Below are 20,691 nucleotides of genomic sequence, written 5' to 3' on the forward strand. Positions count from 1 at the left end.
AATATATATGATTTCATATATCATACATGGTTGATATGTATCTTACATCTCTTTTAAATTTGGGTCTCCCCCTGTCTCTTTTTCCTTACACTTTATTTGTTGAAGAAACCAGAAATTTTACCTTGTAGATTTTGTCACAATCCGTATTTTGCTGATTATACCCTCATAGTATTTCCTATAAATTGGATTCATAGACGGTGGTAGAGTCTAGTCAGGTTTTTTTATTGGCACGATATTTCATTGACTGTGCTTATTCTTCCATCAGGATTCCCATGTTGTCTGACTGTCCCTCTTTTTGTAATATTAGTTCTTTTATTTTTGAAATAATTTCCTAACTTACAGAAAAGCAAAAAACAATTTCTATGTATTTTCAACCGGAGACCCCCATTCAAGTTTTATCAACTGTGTCAATAATATCTTTTAATAACAAAAGAATACTTGTCATGTTTTTTCAGTTTCTTTCAATGATCACAGTTAGTCCTTTCTTGACCTTTGTGAACATTACGGCCCACTTATTTTGCAGTATGTTTCTCAATATGGGTTTACCTACTGTTTCATCATAAGATTGAGGTTATGCATTTTTGGCAGAAACATCACAGAAGTGACTCTACTTCTTATACATCCTGTCAAGTGACGCAAGATATCATTTTGCCATAAAACTGGAAATGTTAAGTTTGATCATGTCAGTAAAGTGGTATCTGCCAAGATTTACCTATTATACATTATTCTTTCTCCCTTCATAATTAATATTTTATGGAGAGATGCTTTGAGACCTTATATATATATCCTGGTCCTCATCCAGCTTTTACCCAGTAGTTTCAGCTTTTAATTATTACTATGATAGATAACTAAATGGAGGTTTTCTAATTCCATCATTCCTTAGGCATTTTAGTTGGCATTCTACTGTGAGGAAAGAGCTTTCCCTTTCCATTTATTTGCTCAGTTATATATTTCAGTGTAGATTCCTGTTTTGTTCAGTGGAATATCATCTTTTACCATCATTTGTTTGATCCTCAAATATGATACTTTAATCTTTGGCCCTTAGCTGTATCATTTTGACAAGTCCCCACCACTCCAGCATTCCTTGCTTTCTGGCACAGCAAGATCTTCCAGTCTCATGTTGCACTTTCCCTATCCTAGCCCTGAAATCAGCCTTTTCTCCAAGGAGCCCTTTTAGTGGGGAATGGTATTTAGAAACCAAGATGTACTCACTACTGGATGTGCTAACTACCACTGAAATGTTACAGTTCCCTAGCTCCCTAGGGGACAAAGCTAGAAAATATATGTTAATATATATGCATATATATAGACATATATATATCTGTCTGTCCACTTGTACATATATATTTATTTTTGTTTCTGTCTATACATATTGAAAACCATGACTTCATATTGGTACTTTCTATTATAATCCAACACTCTGCCGTCATTCTAGCTTTTCCCATTTTTTTGTTTATAATTTCCTTCTCTAAGAATGAGAAACCTGGCTCTTATTATCCCCAATATGTTTCCTTATTTATTCAGCCCTCCTTTTCAGCCCTGCCCTCCCAGCTCTGCCCAGCCATCATCCATTTTAGCTCTTTTTTCCACACGGAGCCCACGCCCTGCCAGGTCACATACCATACACTGTTAGTTGTCTTCCCTGTGTTGGCCCTGACCTCTGCTAAATGACCCTCACTTAGGCCTGCCTTGTGACTGTTTTTTCTTTGATTATATATACATTTTTAATTAAAATATTGAGATAATTGTATACTAGTGTGCAATTGTAAGAAATAGTGCAAAAATATCTCATTTACCTTTTACTCAGTTTCCACCAATAGTTACATCTTTGAAAACTACAAAACATTGCTGAAAGAAATTAAAGATCTAAATAAATGGAAAGACATCTTGTGTTCATGGATTGGAAGAATTGTTAAGATGTCAGTACAACGCAACAGGATCTACAGATTCAATGCAATCCCTGTCAAAATCCCAATGATGTTTTTTGCAGAAATAGAAAAACTCACCCTAAAATTCACATGGAATCTTAAAGGACCCCCAAATAGCCAAAATAATCTTGAAAAAGAAGAACAAAGTTTGAGGACTTGCTTCCTGATTTCAAAACTTACTACAAAGATACAGTAATCAAAACAGTGTGGTACTGGCATAAACAAAGACATATAAATGAATGGAACAGAAAAGAGATCCCAGGAGGAAAAAACCTTGCAAATGTGGTCAATGATTTTTGACAAGGGTGCCAAGACTATTCAGTGGGGAAAAGATAATCTTTTCATCAATTGGTGTTGGGAAAACTGTATGCACATGGAAAAGAATGGTGTTGAACCCTTACCTTATGCCATATACCAAAATTAACTCAAAATCAAGAACCTGAGAGAGATCAAGATGGTGGAGTAGAAGGACGTGGAGCTTACCTCTTCCCACAAATATATCAAAAATACATCCATATTTGGAATAATTCTCACTGAATACCTACTGAATGCTGGCAGAAGATCTCATACAACCAAAACTGCAGGAAAGATCACCATGTAACCTAGGAATAAACCTGACTAAGGAGGTGAAAGACTTATATGCTGAGAACTATAAAACATTGATAAAGGAGATTGAAGATGATTCAACAAAATGGAAAGATATCCCATGCTCTTGGATTGGAAGAATTAATATTGTTAAAATGTCCATACTACCCAAAACATCTACTGATTTACTGCAATCCCTATCAGATTACCCATGACATTTTTTCAGAACTAAAACAAATAAGCCTAAAATTTATATGGAATCATAAAAGGCTTAGAATTGCCAAAGCAATCCTGAGGAAAAGGAACAAAGCTGGAGGCATAACCCTCCCAGACTTCAGACAATATTACAAAGCTACAGTAATCAAAACAGCAGGGTATTGGCACGAAATCAGACATATGGATCAATGGAACAGAAGAGAGAGCCCAGAAATAAACCCACACACCTACAGTCAATTAATCTTTGACAAAGGAGGCAAAAATATACAATGGAGAAAAGACAGTCTGTTCAGCAAGTGGTGTCAGGAAAGCTGGGCAGCCGCATGTAAATCAATGAAATTAGAACACTGCTTCACACCATGCACAAAAATAAATGGTTTAAGGACTTAAATACAGCTCAATATGAAAAAAAACAAACAACCCAATCAAAAAAAAATGAGCAGAAGACCTAAATAGACATTTCTGCAAAGAAGATATACAGATGGCCAACAGGCACATGAAAAGATGCTCAACATCGCTAATTATTAGAGAGATGCAAATCAAAACTACAATGAGGTACCACCCCATACCTGTCAGAATGGCCACCATCAAAAAATCCACAAATAATAAATTGCTGGAGAGGGTGTGGAGAAAAGGAGACCCTCCTACACTGTTGGTGGGATTGTAAATTGGTGCAGCCACTGTGGAAAACAGTATGGAGATTCCTTAAAAAACTAAAAATAGAGTTCCCACATGATCCAGCAATCCCACTCCTTGGCATATATCAGGAAAAGATGAAACTCTAATTCAAAAAAATACATGCACCCCAGTGTTCATTACAGCACTCTTTACAATAGCCAAAACATGGAAGCAACCTAAGTGTCCATTCACAGATGAATAGGTAAAGAAGATGTGGTGTGTGTGTATACATACACACACAGTGGAATATTACTCAACCGTACAAACGAATGAAATATTGCCATTTGCAGCAATGAATGGACCTAGAGATTATCATGCTAAGTGAAGTCAGACAGTGAAAGACAAATATCACATGATACCACTTATATGTGGAATCTAAAAAAATGATACAAATAAACAATTACAATTTACAAAACAGAAACAGAATCACATAGAAAATCAACTTGTTTGTGTACCAAAGGGGAAAGTGGGAAGTTATGAATTAGGAGTTTGGGCTTAACAAATACATACTACTATATATAAAATAGATAAACAACAAGGACCTACTGTATAGCACAGGGAACTGTAATATCTTGTAATAACCTATTACAAATATCTTGTAATAACCTAATCTGAAAAAGAAAATATATATATATGTTAACATACAAATTTGAATATATAGTTATATATTAACATATATAAGTATATATAAAATTGAATCAATTTGCTATACATCTGAAATTAACACAAAACTGTAAATCAGCTGTACTTCAATTTTTAAAAAATCAAAGACCTAAACGTAAGAACTCAAGGTATAAAACTCTTAGAACAAAATAAGGGGAAAATCTTCATAACATTGGATTTCATGATGATTTCTTGATTATGACACCAAAGCACAGGTGACAGAAGAAAAACATAGATAAATTGGACTTCATCAAAACTTAAAAATTTGTTCATCAAAAGACACTATCAACAGAATGAAGAGTCATCCTACAGAATGGGTGAACTATTTGCAAATCATGTATCTAATAAGGGACTAATATCCAGAATTATACAGAACTCCTAAAACTCAACAACCACAAACAAACAACCCTATTCAAAAACAGACAAAGGACTTGAATAGACTATTCTCACGAAAAGATACACAGATGTCCAATAACTTCCCAGAGCCCTGGGCTGGGAAGATCCCACATGCCACGGAGCAACTAGGCCCGTGAGCCACAACTACTGAGCCTGCACGTCTAGAGCCTGTGCTCCGCAACAAGAGAGACCGTGACAGTGAGAGGCCCGCACACTGTGATGAAGAGTTGCCCCCGCTCGCTGCAACTAGAGAAAGCCCTCGCACAGAAACGAAGACCCAACACAGCCATAAATTAAAAAAAAAAAAAAAACCCACAGTGAGATACAACTGCATGTCCATTAGGATGGTTATTATCAAAAACACAGAAATGATTGTTGTCAAGGATGTTGAGAAATTGGAACTCTAGTATATTACTGTATTACTGGTAGTGTAAATGGTACAGCCACTATTGAAAACAGTATGGTAGTTCCTCAAAAACTTAAAAATAGAATTACCATATGATCCAGCAATTTCACTTCTGGGTATGTACCAAAAGAATTGAAATCAGGGACTTGAGCAGATATTTGTACACCCATATTTATAGCAGCATTCACACTAACCAAAAGTGGGAAACAACCTGAACGTCTATGAATAGATTAATGGATAAAATATAGCATGTACATACAAAGGGATATTATTCAGCCTTAGAAAGGAAGGAAATTCTGCACATGCTACAACATGGATGAACTTTGAAGACATTAAGCTATGTGAAATAAGCCAGTCACAAAAAGACAAAAATAATTTGGTTCCACTTACATGAGGTACCTAGAATGTGAAGTTCTTAGAGACAGAAAGCACAATGGTGGTTGCCAGGAACTAGGGCAAGAGAGAAATGGGGACTTAGTGTTTAAGGGGTATACAGTTTCAGTTTGGGAAAATGAAAAAATTCTGGAGGTGGTTGGTGGTGATGGTTGCACAACAATCTGAATGTACATAATGCTACTGCACTGTACACTTAAAAATGGTTAAAATGGTAAATTTTATGTTATGTGTATTTTGCCACCTGTAACAAGGGAAAAAAGGAAGGAGCTTTCTCTTCCTCTTCTTTTTCCTTCCCTTCCTGAATTGAACAGTCCAAAAGCCACTGGACGGGATCATAAAAAGTAGGCATCCACACCAGAGGGTGAGTAAGGCTGCAGCACTGGAAGCCAAGTAGGGTGAGGCAGATCCGTATAGGGGGGCAGCCTGGCAGTCATGATTCCTGAGCAGGATGATATCATGTGGGAGGCTGACCTGATTCCTGGGTGTTAGAATACTCTAGGTGTCAGAGTTCAAATGAGGTTAGGAGGGCTCCACATGGCAGAGTGACCCCTCATAGTGTATCAGAACACAAGCAGAGTGAGGAGACATCCACACATGTGGGTGGCAACAGCAGCCTAGCTCAGGATCTTAGAGTTCAGTTGGAGGAAGGGAGGCATCCACTTAGGTAAGGGGGGCCAGCAGCAGTGAGGGGAGATTGGTCACATAGAGGGGGACTAGTCAGATAAGTAAAGGATAATAGCAGGGTTCTCACCATCAGAGAAGAGAGTTATAATTATGGAAAGGGGGATATTAGGAGGAAACCTGTGCTGTTGGATTGGAACTGGTAATGTCAGGGTGAACTTGAATAAGTTTTCAACATATATGCGTGCATATGTAAATATTAATTTAAATGTGTGATGTGTGTGTGTATGCATGTATATAGTGCACATATTCTTTAGTTCTGTCCCCTGAGAGGGCCTGCTAGCAACAACACTGTTAACAGTAATGAGCACACCTAGCATCTGGACTTGGTTTCTAAATATTATTCTTTACCAATAAACACCAGGACTTATTGGATCTAATTATGAGGAAGCGGACACACCCAAATTGAGAGATGTTGTACAAAATAACTGGCCTATACTCTTCAAAAGTCAAAGGCATCAATATCAAGGAAAGACTGAGGAACTTGTTCTAAAGCGAAATAAATGAGGGGACAACTAAAATACAGTGTGTGATTCTGAACATTGTGTAGTATGATTTTACCATAAGGAACATGGAGATAATCAGTGAAGCTTGAGAGAGGTCTGAGGAATAGTGGGCAACTAATAATGTATCAATCATAATTTTCTGATTTGGGGGAATTTTAGAGAATGTCTTTGTTTATGGGAAATATATACTAAGTTATTTAGAGTAATGGGGCAGTATGTCTGCAGCTTATTCTCAAATGGTTCAAGAAACAATAGTCTTGGTGTTATAACTTTTCTGTAAGTTTGATATTGCTCCAAAAAAATAAAATCCTCTCCAAAATTTTTTAAAAATTAAAACTAAATTTTTGGTGGAGGGAGCTTCAAGATGGCAGAAGAGTAAGACGTGGAGATCATCTTCCCCGCCCACAGATACATCAGAAATACATCTACATGTGGAACAACCCTTAGAGAACACCTACTGAACGCTGGCAGAAGACCTCAGACCTCCCAAAAGGCAAGAAACTCCCCATGTACCTGGGTAGGGCAAAAGATAAAAAAGAGACAAAAGAATAAGGATGGGACCTGCGCCAGTGGGAGGGAGCTGTGAAGGAGGAAAGATTTCCACATACTAGGAATCCCCTCCATAGGCGGAGACTGCGGGTGGCAGAGGGGGGAAGCTTCGGAGCCACGGAGGAGAGCGCAGCAACAGGGGTGCAGAGGGCAAAGCGGAGAGATTCCCACACAGAGGATCGGTGCTAGCCAGTGCTCACCAGCCCGAGAGGCTTGTCTGCTCACCCGCCAGGACAGGTGGAGGCTGGGAGCTGAGGCTCGTTCTTCGGAGGTCAGATCCCAGGGAGAGGACTGGGGTTGGCTGCGTGAACACAGCCTGAAGGGTGCTAGTGCGCCACAGCTAGTCGGGAGGGAGTCCAGGAAAAAGTTTGGAGCTACTGAAGAGGCAAGAGACTTTTTCTTCCCTCTTTGTTTCCTGGTGTGCGAGGAGAGGGGATTAAGAGCACCACTTAAAGGAGCTCCAGAGATGGGCGTGAGCCACGACTATCAGCACGGACCCCAGAGATGGGCATGAGATGCTAAGGCTGCTGCTGCAGCCACCAAGAAGCCTGTGTGCAAGCACAGGTCACTCTCCACACTTGCCCTCCCAGGAGCCTGTGCAGCCTGCCACTGCCAGGGTCCCGTGATCCAGGGACAACTTCCCCGGGAGAACACACGGTGCGCCTCACGCTGGTACAACGTCATTGCGACCTCTGCTGCCGCAGGCTCGCCCCAAACTCTGTAAGCCTCCCTCCCCGCGGCCTGAGTGAGCCACAGCCCCCGAATCAGCTGCTCCTTTAACCCCATCCTGTCTGAGTGAAGAACAGACGCCCTCAGGCAACCTACACGCAGAGGTGGGACCAAATCCAAAGCTGACCCCCAGGAGCTGTGCAAACAAAGAAGAGAAAGGGAAATCTCTCCCAGCAGCCTCAGGAGCAGTGGATTAAATCTCCACGATCAACTTGATGTACCCTGCATCTGTGTAATACCTGAATAGACAATGAATCATCCCAAATTGAGGAGGTGGACTTTGGGAGCAACGACATATATATATATATTTTCCCTTTTTCTCTTTTTGTGAGTGTGTATGTGTATGCTTCTGTGTGTGATATTGTCTGTATAGCTTTGCTGTTACCATTTGTCCTAGGGTTCTGTCTGTCCTTTTTTTTTTTTTTTTTGGTATAGTTTTTAGCGCTTGTTATCATTGGTGGATTTGTTTTTTGATTTGGTTGCTCTCTTCTTTGTTTCTTTTTTTTTTATTAAAAATTTTTTTTAATTATTTTTTCTTTTTTCTTTTAATAACTTTTTATTGTATTTTATTTTATCTTCTTCTTTCTTTCTTTCTTTTTTTTCTCCCTCTTATTCTGAGCTGTGTGGATGACAGGCTCTTGGTGATCCAGCCAGGTGTCAGGGCTGTGCCTCAGAGGTGGGAGAGCCAAGTTCAGTACATTGCTCCACAGGAGACCTCCCAGCTCCACGTAATATCAAACAGTGAAAATCTCCCAGAGATCTCCATCTCAACGCGAAGACCCAGCTCCACTCAATGACCAGGAAGCTCCAGTGCTGGACACCCTATGCCAAACAACTAGCAAGACAGAAACATAAGCCCACCCATTAACAGAGAGGCTGCCTAAAATCATAATAAGGCCACAGACACCCCAAAACACACCACCAGGTGTGGACCTGCCCACCAGAAAGAAAATATCTAGCCTCATCCACCAGAGCATAGGCACTAGTCCCCTCCAGCAGGAAGCCTACACAACCCACTGAAGGAACCTTAGCCACTGGGGGCAGACACCAACAACAATGGGAACTACGAACCTGCAGCCTGCGAAAAGGAGACCCCCAAGCACAGTAAGTTAAGCAAAATGAGAAGACAGAGAAACACACAGCAGATGAAGGACCAAGGTAAAAACCCACCAGACCGAACAAATGAAGACAAAATAGGCAGTCTACCTGAAAACGAATTCAGAATAATGATAGTAAAGATAATCCAAAATCTTGGAAATAGAATAGTGAAAATACAAGAAACGTTTAACAAGGACCTAGAAGAACTAAAGAGCAAACAAACAATGATGAACAACACAATAAATTAAAAATTCTCTAGAAGGGATCAATAGCAGAATAACTGAGGCAGAAGAATGGACAACTGACCTGGAAGATAAAATAGTGGAAATAACTACTGCAGAGCAGAATGAAGAAAAAAAAGAGAAAGCAATTGAGTACAGTCTCAGAGACCTCTGGGACAACATTAAACCCCTATAATTCCCACCAACATGCGAATTATAGGGGTCCCAGAAGAAGAAGAGAAAAAGAAAGGGACTGAGAAAATATTTGAAGAGATTATAGTTGAAAACTTTCCTAATATGGGAAAGGAAATACTTAATCAAGTCCAGGAAGCACAGAGAGTCCCATACAGGATAAATCCAAGGAGAAACATGCAAAGACACATATTAATCAAACTATCGAAAATTAAATACAAAGAAAAAATATTAAAAGCAGCAAGGGAAAAACAACAAATAACATACAAGGGAATCCCCATAAGGTTAACAGCTGATCTTTCAGCAGAAACTCTGCAAGCCAGAAGAGAGTGGCAGGACATATTTAAAGTGATGAAGGGGAAAAGACTACAACCAAGATTCCTCTACACAGCAAGGATCTCATTCAGATTTGACAGAGAAATTAAAACCTTTACAAACAAGCAAAAGCTAAAAGAATTCAGCACCACCAAACCAGCTTTACAACAAATGCTAAAGGAACTTCTCTAGGCAGGAAACACAAGAGAAGGAAAAGACCTACAATAACAAACCCAAAACAATTAAGAAAATGGTAATAGGAACATACATATTGATAATTACCTTATATGTAAATGGATTAAATGCTCTAACTAAAAGACATAGACTGGCTGAATGGATACAACAACAAAACCCATATATATACTGTCTACAAGAGACCCACTTCAGACCTAGGGACACATACAGACTGAAAGTGAGGGGATGGAAAAAGATATTCCATGCAAATGGAAATCAAAAGAAAGCTGGAGTAGCAATTCTCATATCAGACAAAATAGACTTTAAAATAAAGACTATTACAAGAGACAAAGAAGGAAACTACATAATGATCAAGGGATCAATCCAAGAAGGAAGATATAACAATTGTAAATATTTATGCACCCAACATAGGAGCACCTCAATACATAAGGCAAATACTAACAGCCATAAAAGGGGAAATCGACAGAAACACAATCATAGTAGGGGACTTCAACACCCCACTTTCACCAGTGGACAGATCATCCAAAATGAAAATAAATAAGGAAACACAAGCTTTAAATGACACAGTAAACAAGATGGACTTAATTGATATTTATAGGACATTCCATCCAAAAACAACAGAATACACTTTCTTCTCAAGTGTTCATGGAACATTCTCCAGGATAGATCATATCTTGGGTCACAAATCAAGCCTTGGTAAATTTAAGAAAATTGAAATCATATCAAGTATCTTTTCTGACCACAACGCTATGAGAGTAGATATGAATTACAGGAAAAAATTTGTAAAAAATACAAACACATGGAGGCTAAGCAATACACTACTTAATAACCAAGAGATCACTGAGGAAATCAAAGAGGAAATCAAAAAATACCCAGAAACAAATGACAATGAAAACATGACGACCCAAAACATATGGGATGCAGCAAAAGCAGTTCTAAGAGGGAAGTTTATAGCAATACAATCCTACCTTAAGAAAGAAGAAACATCTCAAATAAACAACCTAACCTTCCACGTAAAGCAATTAGAGAAAGAAGAACAAAAAAACCCCAAAGTTAGCATAAGGAAGGAAATCATAAAGATCAGATCAGAAATAAATGAAAAACAAATGAAGGAAACGATAGCAAAGATCAATAAAACTAAAAGCTGGTTCTTTGAGAAGATAAACAAAATTGATAAACCAGGGCTTCCCTGGTGGCGCAGTGGCAGAGAATCTGCCTGCCAATGCAGGGGACACGGGTTCGAGCCCTGGTCTGGGAAGATCCCACATGCCGCGGAGCAGCTGGGCCCGTGAGCCACAACTACTGAGCCTGAGCGTCTGGAGCCTGTGCTCCGCAACAAGAGAGGCCGCGATAATGAGAGGCCCACGCACCGCGATGAAGAGTGGCCCCCACTCGCCGCAACTGGAGAAAGCCCTCACACAGAAACGAAGACCCCACACAGCCAAAAATAATAAATAAATAAATAAATAATATAATATAATAAAAAAATTGATAAACCATTAGCCAGACTCATCAGGAAAAAAAGGGAGAAGACTCAAGTCAATAGAATTAGAAATGAAAAAGGAGAAGTAACAACTGACACTGCAGAAATACAAAGGATCATGAGAGATGACTACAAGCAACTCTATGCCAACAAAATGGACAACCTGGAAGAAATGGACAAATTCTTAGAAATGCACAACCTTCTGAGACTGAACCAGGAAGAAATAGAAATTATGAACAGACCAGTCACAAGCACTGAAATTGAAACTGTGATTAAAAATCTTCCAACAAACAAAAGCCCAGGACCAGATGGCTTCACAGGCGAATTTTATCAAACATTTAGAGAAGAGCTAACACCTATCCTTCTCAAATGCTTCCAAAATATAGCAGAGGGAGGAACACTCCCAGACTCATTCTATGAGGCCACCATCACCTTGATACCAAAACCAGACAAAGATGTCACAAAGAAAGAAAACTACAGGCCAATATCACTGATGAACATAGATGCAAAAATCCTCAACAAAATACTAGCATACAGAATCCAACAGCACATTAAAAGAATCATCCACCATGATCAAGTGGGGTTTATCCCAGGAATGCAAGGATTCTTCAATATACGTAAATCAATCAGTGTGATACACCATATTAACAAATTGAAGGAGAAAAACCATATGATCGTCTCAAGAGATGCAGAGGAAGCTTTTGACAAAATTCAACACCGATTTATGATAAAAACCCTCCATAAAGTAGGCATAGAGGGAACTTACCTCAACATAATAAAGGCGATATATGACAAACCCACAGCCAACATCATCCTCAATGGTGAAAAACTGAAACCATTTCCACTGAGATCAGGAACAAGACAAGGTTGCCCACTCTCACCACTATTATTCCACATAGTTTTGGAAGTTTTAGCCACAGCAATCAGAGAAGAAAAAGAAATAAAAGGAATCCAAATTGGAAAAGAAGAAATAAAGCTGTCACTGTTTGCAGATGACATGATACTCTACGTAGAGAATCCTAAAGATGCTACCAGAAAACTACTAGGGCTAATCAATGAATTTGGTAAAGTAGCAGGATACAAAATTAATGCACAGAAATCTCTTGGATTCCTGTACACTAATGATGAAAAATCTGAAAGTGAAATTAAGAAAACACTCCCATTTACCATTGCAACAAAAAGAATATAATATCTAGGAATAAACCTACCTAAGGAGACAAAAGACCTGTATGCAGAAAATTATAAGACACTGATGAAAGAAATTAAAGATGATACAAATAGATGGAGAGATATACCATGTTCTTGGATTGGAAGAATCAACATTGTGAAAATGCCTCCACTACCCAAAGCAATCTACAGATTCAATGCAATCCCTATCAAACTACCACTGGCATTTTTCAGAGAACTAGAACAAAAAATTTCACAATTTGTGTGGAAACACAAAAGACCTCGAATAGCCAAAACAATCTTGAGAAAGAAAAACAGAGCTGGAGGAATCAGGCTCCCTGACTTCAAATTTTACTACAAAGCTACAGTAATCAAGACAGTATGGTATTGGCACAAAAACAGAAATATAGATCAATGGAACAGGATAGAAAGCCCAGAGATAAACCCCCGCACATACGGTCACCTTTTCTTTGATAAAGGAGGCAAGAATATACAGTGGAGAAAAGACAGCCTCTTCAATAAGTGGTGCTGGGAAAACTGGACAGGTACATATAAAAGAATGAAATTAGAACACTCCCTAACACCATACACAAAAATAAACTCAAAATGGATTAAAGACCTAAATGTAAGGCCAGACACTATTAAACTCTTAGAGGAAAATATAGCCAGAACACTCCGTGACGTAAATCACAGCAAGAATCTTTTTGATCCACCTCCTAGAGAAATGGAAATAAAAAGAAACATAAACAAATGGGACCTAAGAAACTTAAAAGCTTTTGCACAGCAAAGGAAACCATAAACAACGAAAAGACAGCCCTCAGAATAGGAGAAAATATTTGCAAATGAAGCACCTGACAAAGGATTAATCTCCAAAATTTACAAGCAGCTCATGCAGCTCAATATCAAAATAACAAACAACCCAATCCAAAAATGGGCAGAAGACCTAAATAGACATTTCTCCAAAAAAGATACACAGATTGCCAACAAACACATGAAAGAATGCTCAACATCATTAATCATTAGAGAAATGCAAATCAAAACTACAGTGAGATATTATCTCACACCAGTCAGAATGGCCATCATCAAAAAATCTACAAACAATAAATGCTGGAGAGGGTGTGAAGAAAAGGGAACCCTCTTGCACTGTTGGTGGGAATATAAATTGATACAACCACTATGGATAACAGTATGGAGGTTCCTTAAAAAACTAAAAATAGAGCTACCATACGACCCAGCAATCCCACTAATAGGCATATACCCTGAGAAATCCATAATTCAAAAAGATACATGTACCACAATGTTCATTGCAGCTCTATTTACAATAGCCAGGACATGGAAGCCATCTAAGTGTCCATCAACAGATGAATGGATAAAGAAGATGTGGCACATATATACAATGGAATATTACTCCGACATAAAAAGAAATGAAATGGAGTTATTTGTAGTGAGGTGGATGGACCTAGAGTCTGTCATACAGAGTGAAGTAAGAAAGAGAAAAACAAATACCTTATGCTAACACATATTTATGGAATCTAAAAAAAAAGAAAAATCGTCATGAAGAACCTAGGGGCAAGACGGGAATAAGGACGCAGACCTACTAGAGAATGGGCTTGAGGATATGGGGAGGGGGAAGGGTAAGCTGGGACAAATTGAGAAAGTGGCATGGACATATATACACTACCAAACGTAAAATAGCTAGTGGAAAGCAGCCACATAGCACAGGGAGATCAGCTCGGTGCTTTGTGACCACCTAGAGGGGTGGGATAGCAAGGGTGTGAGAGAGGGAGACTCAAGAGGGAGGTGATATGGGGATATATGTATATGTATAACTGATTCACTTTGTTATAAAGCAGAAGCTAACACACCATCGTAAAGCAATTATACTCCACTAAAGATGTTAATTAAAAAGAAAAGAAACTAAATTGTTCAACTGTGTTAAATGTGCTAAGCAGTCAAAATAAGATAAAAACTATAAAAAGGCATCAGAGACCTTAGCAAGATCAGTTTTCAGTGGATGCTGGAGACAGAGACCAGAGATGAATAGATTGAGGATGAGAAGGTGACAAATGGAAAATGCAAATGAAGTCACCTTTTTTTAGAAGTTTAGCTGTAAATGGGAGAGGGAGGGCTCTCTGAAGAAGGGGAATTATAGTGAAGGATCTGGAAACAATGACATATACTAGGAATGTTTGAAAAATTAAGAAGATTTGACCCCAGTAGGGGAAGACTTAGAGAAGTTCTGTCTTCAGATATTTGAAAACCTTGCAAGTCAAAGAGATGCTTTGTTTTTAATTTTTAGAGGGAAGAACCAGGACCAATGTTTACAGAGAAATGGATTTTGACTCAACATTAGAAAACATCTTGAGCTGTCAAACAGTTGCATAGTTAGTTGCCTTGTGAGAAGTGAGCCTCCTGTCACAAAAAGTGGAAAACAAGAAGCTGTAAAGTCAGCATTCTAGTCCATTTCCAGTTCCTGGAAATGACTCCTGTATTGACTTAGGACTGAGCCTAGATGGACCTCCATCTCCCACTGCATTCTTGGGCCTATTGTTGCATGAGTTTGTTTAAATAGGAAGTTATTAGTCCTTTCTTGAGTATAAAATGGAATTACCAGTTCTTGAGGCTTCACATCTCTTTAGACTCTTTGGTGCTTTAACCACCCACATGTAGAAATTAAAGAGGAAAAGACCAAGGGCTCATAAGTAACTTTAGGTAGGTTTCTTTGTTGTTTACTGTGCTTAATTTCACATTTGCAGTGACCAGTATCTCATTTGGTTCCTTAAATATTATTCTGAATTTGGGAAGGTCTGATTGCCTACCTACAAACAGGCCATTGGCCACAAGGGTATTGTTGTGTTTAGAGTGCAGCACCCATATTCTTTATGCTTTGAGAGGGGTCTTTTATGCATTGATGATTACAGCATCTTAGGGGGGAGTATAGGATTGGTCATGGGGATTATCTTTTGTATTGTTTTCCTACTTTTTCTTGGAGCCTGATTTTTTTTTTTTTTTTAGAGACAGCATATTTGGAAGAAAAAGGGTAAAAATAGTAATGAGGTAGGGTCCCCTATGATTTTATATTCATGGAATCTAGAAAACTGATATTTTTTTTCTTATGTATTTAGAAAAACACTTTGTCAGAGAAGGAAAATATAGATCCTGTTAGCAGGTAAGTGGAGAAACAACAGTAGTGTTGTTTCTTGTGGCCTCAAGTTATAACTATGGAGGAAGGAGGGAAGGAGAGCAGAGAGGTGAATGTAGCTTATAATAATGAGGTTCTATAGACTTTCTCTGTGGTTGCCAGAAAAAAAGTTTCTTTACCTTTTTTTTTTTTTAAACATCTTTATTGGAGTATAATTGCTTTACAATGTTGTGTTAGTTTCTGCTTTATAAGAAAGTGAATCAGCTATACGTATACATATATCCCCATATCTCCTCCCTCTTGCGTCTCCCTCCCACCCTCCCTATCCCACACCCCTCTAGGTGGTCACAAAGCACGGAGCTGATCTCCCTGTGCTATGCGGCTGCTTCCCACTAGCTATCTATTTTACATTTGGATGGTGTTTATAAGTCTATGCCACTCTTTCACTTCGTCCCAGCTTACCCTTCCCCCTCCCCATGTCCTCAAGTCCATTCTCTATGTCTGCGTCTTTGTTCCTGTCCTGCCCCTAGGTTCTTCAGAACCATTTTTTTTTTTTTTTTTTTTTTTTTAGATTCCATATATATGTGTTAGCATGCGGTATTTGTTTTTCTCCTTCTGACTTACTTCACTCTGTATGGCAGACTCTAGGTCCATCCACCTCATTACAAATAACTCAGTTCTTTACCTTTTAGTTTCTGTTGAAAGTATGGCCCTTCATAAAATTATTCTTACTCTAAAATACTTCCATCTTATATAAAACATGAAATAGAAATTAAAATAGTCTTGTTCCTCCTTCTATCTAAAGGTAAGGCTTCGCTTTTTTCCCTATTGGTAATTTAAATAAATTTTAAAATGTTATTTCTAAAAGCCTGAACAATTCATCATTAGAAATCTATAACTCATCCCAATTTAAATTTTTTAATTGATTTTTAGGCTATTGTGCCAACCTCAGAAATCCACATCTCCACATAACCACAATTTTGTTCACAGAATGTTGCCGAAAAACAATCATGCCATGACTTTATAGAGATTATCTTCTAATTCATGGAATAAAAGATATCAGAACTTGTACCAAATTGGTCTCTTTTTGTATTCTTTTTGAAAATAGTTATTTTATTCATTTTGTGGGTCAGTTTAGTTACATATACTCACATTTCTTGTTTCACACCTCTGTAAGACATTGTATTTTAATACATAAACCTTTCGTTCCTTAGCTTGGTCCAGACAAGTCCTATCCTCATCAAATTCATTCTCATTTTCAGAACTGTTGAGAACAGAGTTACTTGGACTCTCCTCTGTGGATGTCCTTAGAGCTGCACAGATCAGGCATTTCCTACTCACTGGTTGAGACCTCCTAGCTGCTGCCTCACATGCCTTTCATCTCAGATGGAACTTGCCTACCGGATTTTCTCTCACACCTTCTTCTCACGGACTCCCATATTTACCTGCTTCAGTATCTTGCTGCTGCTCACTTAGGCTTGAAGTCTCAGCACCCAGCGCAGTGTCTGCCCCTGTACTGTCTTGTTGCCATGCTTAGCTCCGTTCACACAGTCACAGTCCCAGCAGGCCCCCAGTCCTTGGCTCCCGGCCCTATCTTTGCAGGGAATGTTAACTCTAAGAAACTTGAGTCAGACTCCCTGTTCCCCAGATAGCAGACTCAGACCCCTTAGTTTGAGCATTTAGGGTCTCTTGCCATCAGGTTCCAACTTGCCTTCCACACCGCATCCTCTACTCTTTCCTTTCCTGTAAAACTGTGTGGAAGCTGTGCCTTCTGGATTAGGTATGTTAAAAGGAATTATTTTCCATTGTTGTATGCAAAATAACAGGGGCAGGATGCTATACTCGTAGGAATTTGGGCACCAAATTGAGCTACTCTGTCTTATTTGACAAAGCACATCCAGTTGGGGAGATGGGGGGTGTGTTTTAAAAGGAGCATGCTTTAAAGCATTATTGTTAAAATAAAACAGAACAAAACAAAGAAGAACCCTATCTATGACAGTAGACTGTTTCCACCTGCACATGGCTGAAATACCATTTGGAGAGACAGAGGGAGAGCGACACGGGGGTGGGGTTAGGGTGTGCAGCTTGACATTAACAAGAGAGGAGGCAGACAGTTGGTGGTTGTTATAGTTTCTGTGTTCTTTATATCTTGATCCTCAAGTTGCAACCTCCCCCTCATCCAGTTCCTTTAAAAAATGTGATACTTAGTGAATTTTCTTCCTATGCCTCTGCCAAGACATTACTGAAGCTTTTCCTTTCCCCATAGTCGGCAACAAAAGGCACAGAATTGTGTCTTTGAGTTTTTGAGGGCTATAGTTACGACTACTATTACTATCCAATAACCAAGAATTGGGTTTTCACATTCTGAAAATAAGAATATGAATATAAATGTCTTTTGATTAATATATCAGCCCTACAGATATCTTTATTTGTTCTATCCAAGCATTTCTTTAATAGTTCTATAAAAAAAATAGGGTTTTTTTATTTTGAAAAATTAAATGGTGTTTTAATAGTGTTAGAGGTATCTAGTATATCCCACTTTATTACAATTAACTTTTTTTTTTAACATCTTTATTGGAGTATAATTGCTTTACAACGTTGTTAGTTTCTGCTGTTTAACAAAGTGGATCAGCAATACATATACATATATCCCCATATCCCCTCCCTCTTGCGTCTCCCTCCCACCCTCCTTATCCCACCCCTCTAGGTGGTCACAAAGCACCGAGCTGATCTCCCTGTGCTGCGTCCCACTAGCTATCTGTTTTACATCTGGTAGTGTATATATGTCCATGCCACTCTCTCACTTCGTTACAATTAACTTTTTATCTGCCCTGTTCCAGAGAGCCATAGAAAGAGAATATTTTTCAAAATGTTCAAAGAATAGATATGAAAGGAATAACAAAATTTAAATATTTTAATATGTGTGTGTTTACATCAGAAAGACGTTTTTCTAAATTCATTACAGTATTTTAGATGTAATTCTTTGAGCAGTCAGATCTTTTAAATGTGTTTGAGAAACAATAGAAAAGTCACATTTTAGGTATAATCTATTTAAAATACATGTTATTCTTCCTTATATTTGAACAATCTGTTCAAAACAATCCATTCATATGGGATTTTGCTTGTACAGATCTGAGTGGGAATCAGTAGTTTCTTTGTTTGTCACTATGGAAACAAGTCAGCCTATCGTGAATAGCGGTTAGATCACGCAGAGTGATGCTCATGTCTCCGTGTAACTTCATCATGGAGCAGGCTGGCGCTGACATCTCGCCTCCAGCTCTTCCCTCCTGGAAGCCCAGCGCCATGCAGGATCCACCCCGGAGGCTCTCTGCTGTGCCATTCCTCAGCTCCTTTTTCCAGGGCCGACGACACTCTGCCTCCGACCCCATCCTGCGAATGCAGCAGGGGCGGCGCAGCTCCACTGCCAAGATGCTCTCCTCATCCTCTCTCCAGGTGATGGTGGCCATGTCCTCTGTCAGCTGTGCTGAGAGAAACCCAACTTGCCCCGAGAGAAAAAGTAAAGCTCCTTTTCTTCTTATTGATTGCCACAGCTTTGAGTTTAAATATAAGAACTGTGAAGAGGTTATGCTGTGTTGATACTTTTTAAAATTTTGACAATTAATTCTGCATTATACTTTTTATTGTCTGTTATGCTAAGAGATTCAGTAGACATGTAATAGGAGATAAAAATGATTGAATGTTTTATGTTTTTTCATTAAAAATGTAGTTTTTGCACAAAACTCATTCCCTTGTAGAAGATCTGCTTTTACAGTTTCTTCCTTTTCATTACCAATATGACATGTGGAGATTATTGTGTGCAAAAGCCTTTTCTGTAGTAAAGGATAGTGTACTTGTACAAAAGGGAAACAGTTTTATTCCTGACAAAATGAAGGGGATTTAGCACCAGCTTGTCATTTACAATCCTGAGAGAAAATGGAAGCTGTTTCTCAAGTTACTATTCTGTTCAGAGAGTAGGATTTTGAATCGTCCCTTTGCCTGTTCTAGGAAATTCAGGACGTCCAACACCAAAGTATACAAAAGTTGGAGAGCGTTTACGGCATGTCATTCCTGGACATATGGCCTGTTCCATGGCATGTGGTGGCAAAGCTTGCAAGTATGAAAATGCAGCCCGCTGGAGTGAACAGGAGCAAGCTATTAAGGGGGTCTACTCATCCTGGTAAGTGATTCTATCTGTCTTTGGTAGCTCCCACCTACTGCTAAGTGGGAAAAGGGAATGGACATGTAGGAGATGGTCAGGAGGCAGTGGGCTGTAGAAGAAGGAATGTGGGGTTTTGAAGTCAGAGGACCTCACCTCCATCCCTGGCTTTGCCACTTGACAAGCTGTGTGATCTTGGTCTACTCACACAGGCAGTCGGAAGCACAGTTTCATCATCTGTAGAATGGAAATAATGAAACCAACCCTATAGGGTTTTTTTTAATTGGATGGAATGCTGTATGTAAAGTATCTTAAAGAAATGTTAACTAGATAGCTCTTAAATTTCAGAAATTGCTAAAAATAATTAAAATGTTCAACGATAAATTTGAGAAATTATGAGGTACATAGGTAGTTTTTCAGTTTCATACAGGTAAGCTTTAGCCTCGTTTTTATTTTGTTCCTGTATTCTGTGTAAAAGAATACATTTTCATACAAATACATACACTTCCAGTCTGCCTCAGTAGAAGGTGGTACGAGTTGTCAGTTCAGTAGACAATATAAGATGCTTACTTTGTTTATGGTATGTAAGTGTAATTCATTCATTATTGAATCATACTGCTTTTATTATTAATAGTAAACTGTCGAGTATACCTTTTTTGATGTAGTGATATCTCTAAAAAATTCTGATATTCAAAACCAAATCACATTTGGAATGCACTAAGAGGAATTCACTATTCAAAGAACTGTGCTTGTGAATCATTTTATAGAGCAAGAATTCATTTACAAATTAGATATTTGTCAACCAGCTTACTAACTTGCAACCCTGTACTTTTTCATATTGGGTTTGCTGAGTACATGTGTAGTACTATAGTCTGGGGTCCAGTGTCACTGTTGTTCTCCACAAATCATGTTCTAGTTTATCACTATATTTCTTGAAGAATGTCGTGAAAAAGCAAACACTATTTCTGAGGTGTGGTCAGACAAGTAAA

At 38.6% G+C, this 20,691-nt stretch overlaps 1 protein-coding gene across 8 annotated transcripts in view; it reads left to right on the plus strand.

Moving 5' to 3' along the window:
• The window catches only part of PTPDC1 (protein tyrosine phosphatase domain containing 1), an 89,867-nt gene that overhangs the window by 51,081 nt on the left and 18,095 nt on the right, over window positions 1-20,691 (plus strand). For 7 of the 8 annotated variants that reach the window (XM_082401042.1, XM_082401041.1, XM_082401045.1 and 4 more), the window contains one exon: window positions 19,552-19,723. In XM_082401042.1, coding sequence (XP_082257168.1) covers window positions 19,552-19,723 — 172 coding nt within the window. Of the gene's footprint in view, window positions 1-12,936; window positions 19,064-19,551; window positions 19,724-20,691 lie in introns of those variants that run through there. The other variant, XM_082401047.1, reaches the window with a different exon arrangement.

The sequence above is a fragment of the Balaenoptera borealis genome (genome assembly GCF_965194805.1).
Source record: "Balaenoptera borealis genome assembly, chromosome: 8".
Taxonomy (NCBI): domain Eukaryota; kingdom Metazoa; phylum Chordata; class Mammalia; order Artiodactyla; family Balaenopteridae; genus Balaenoptera; species Balaenoptera borealis.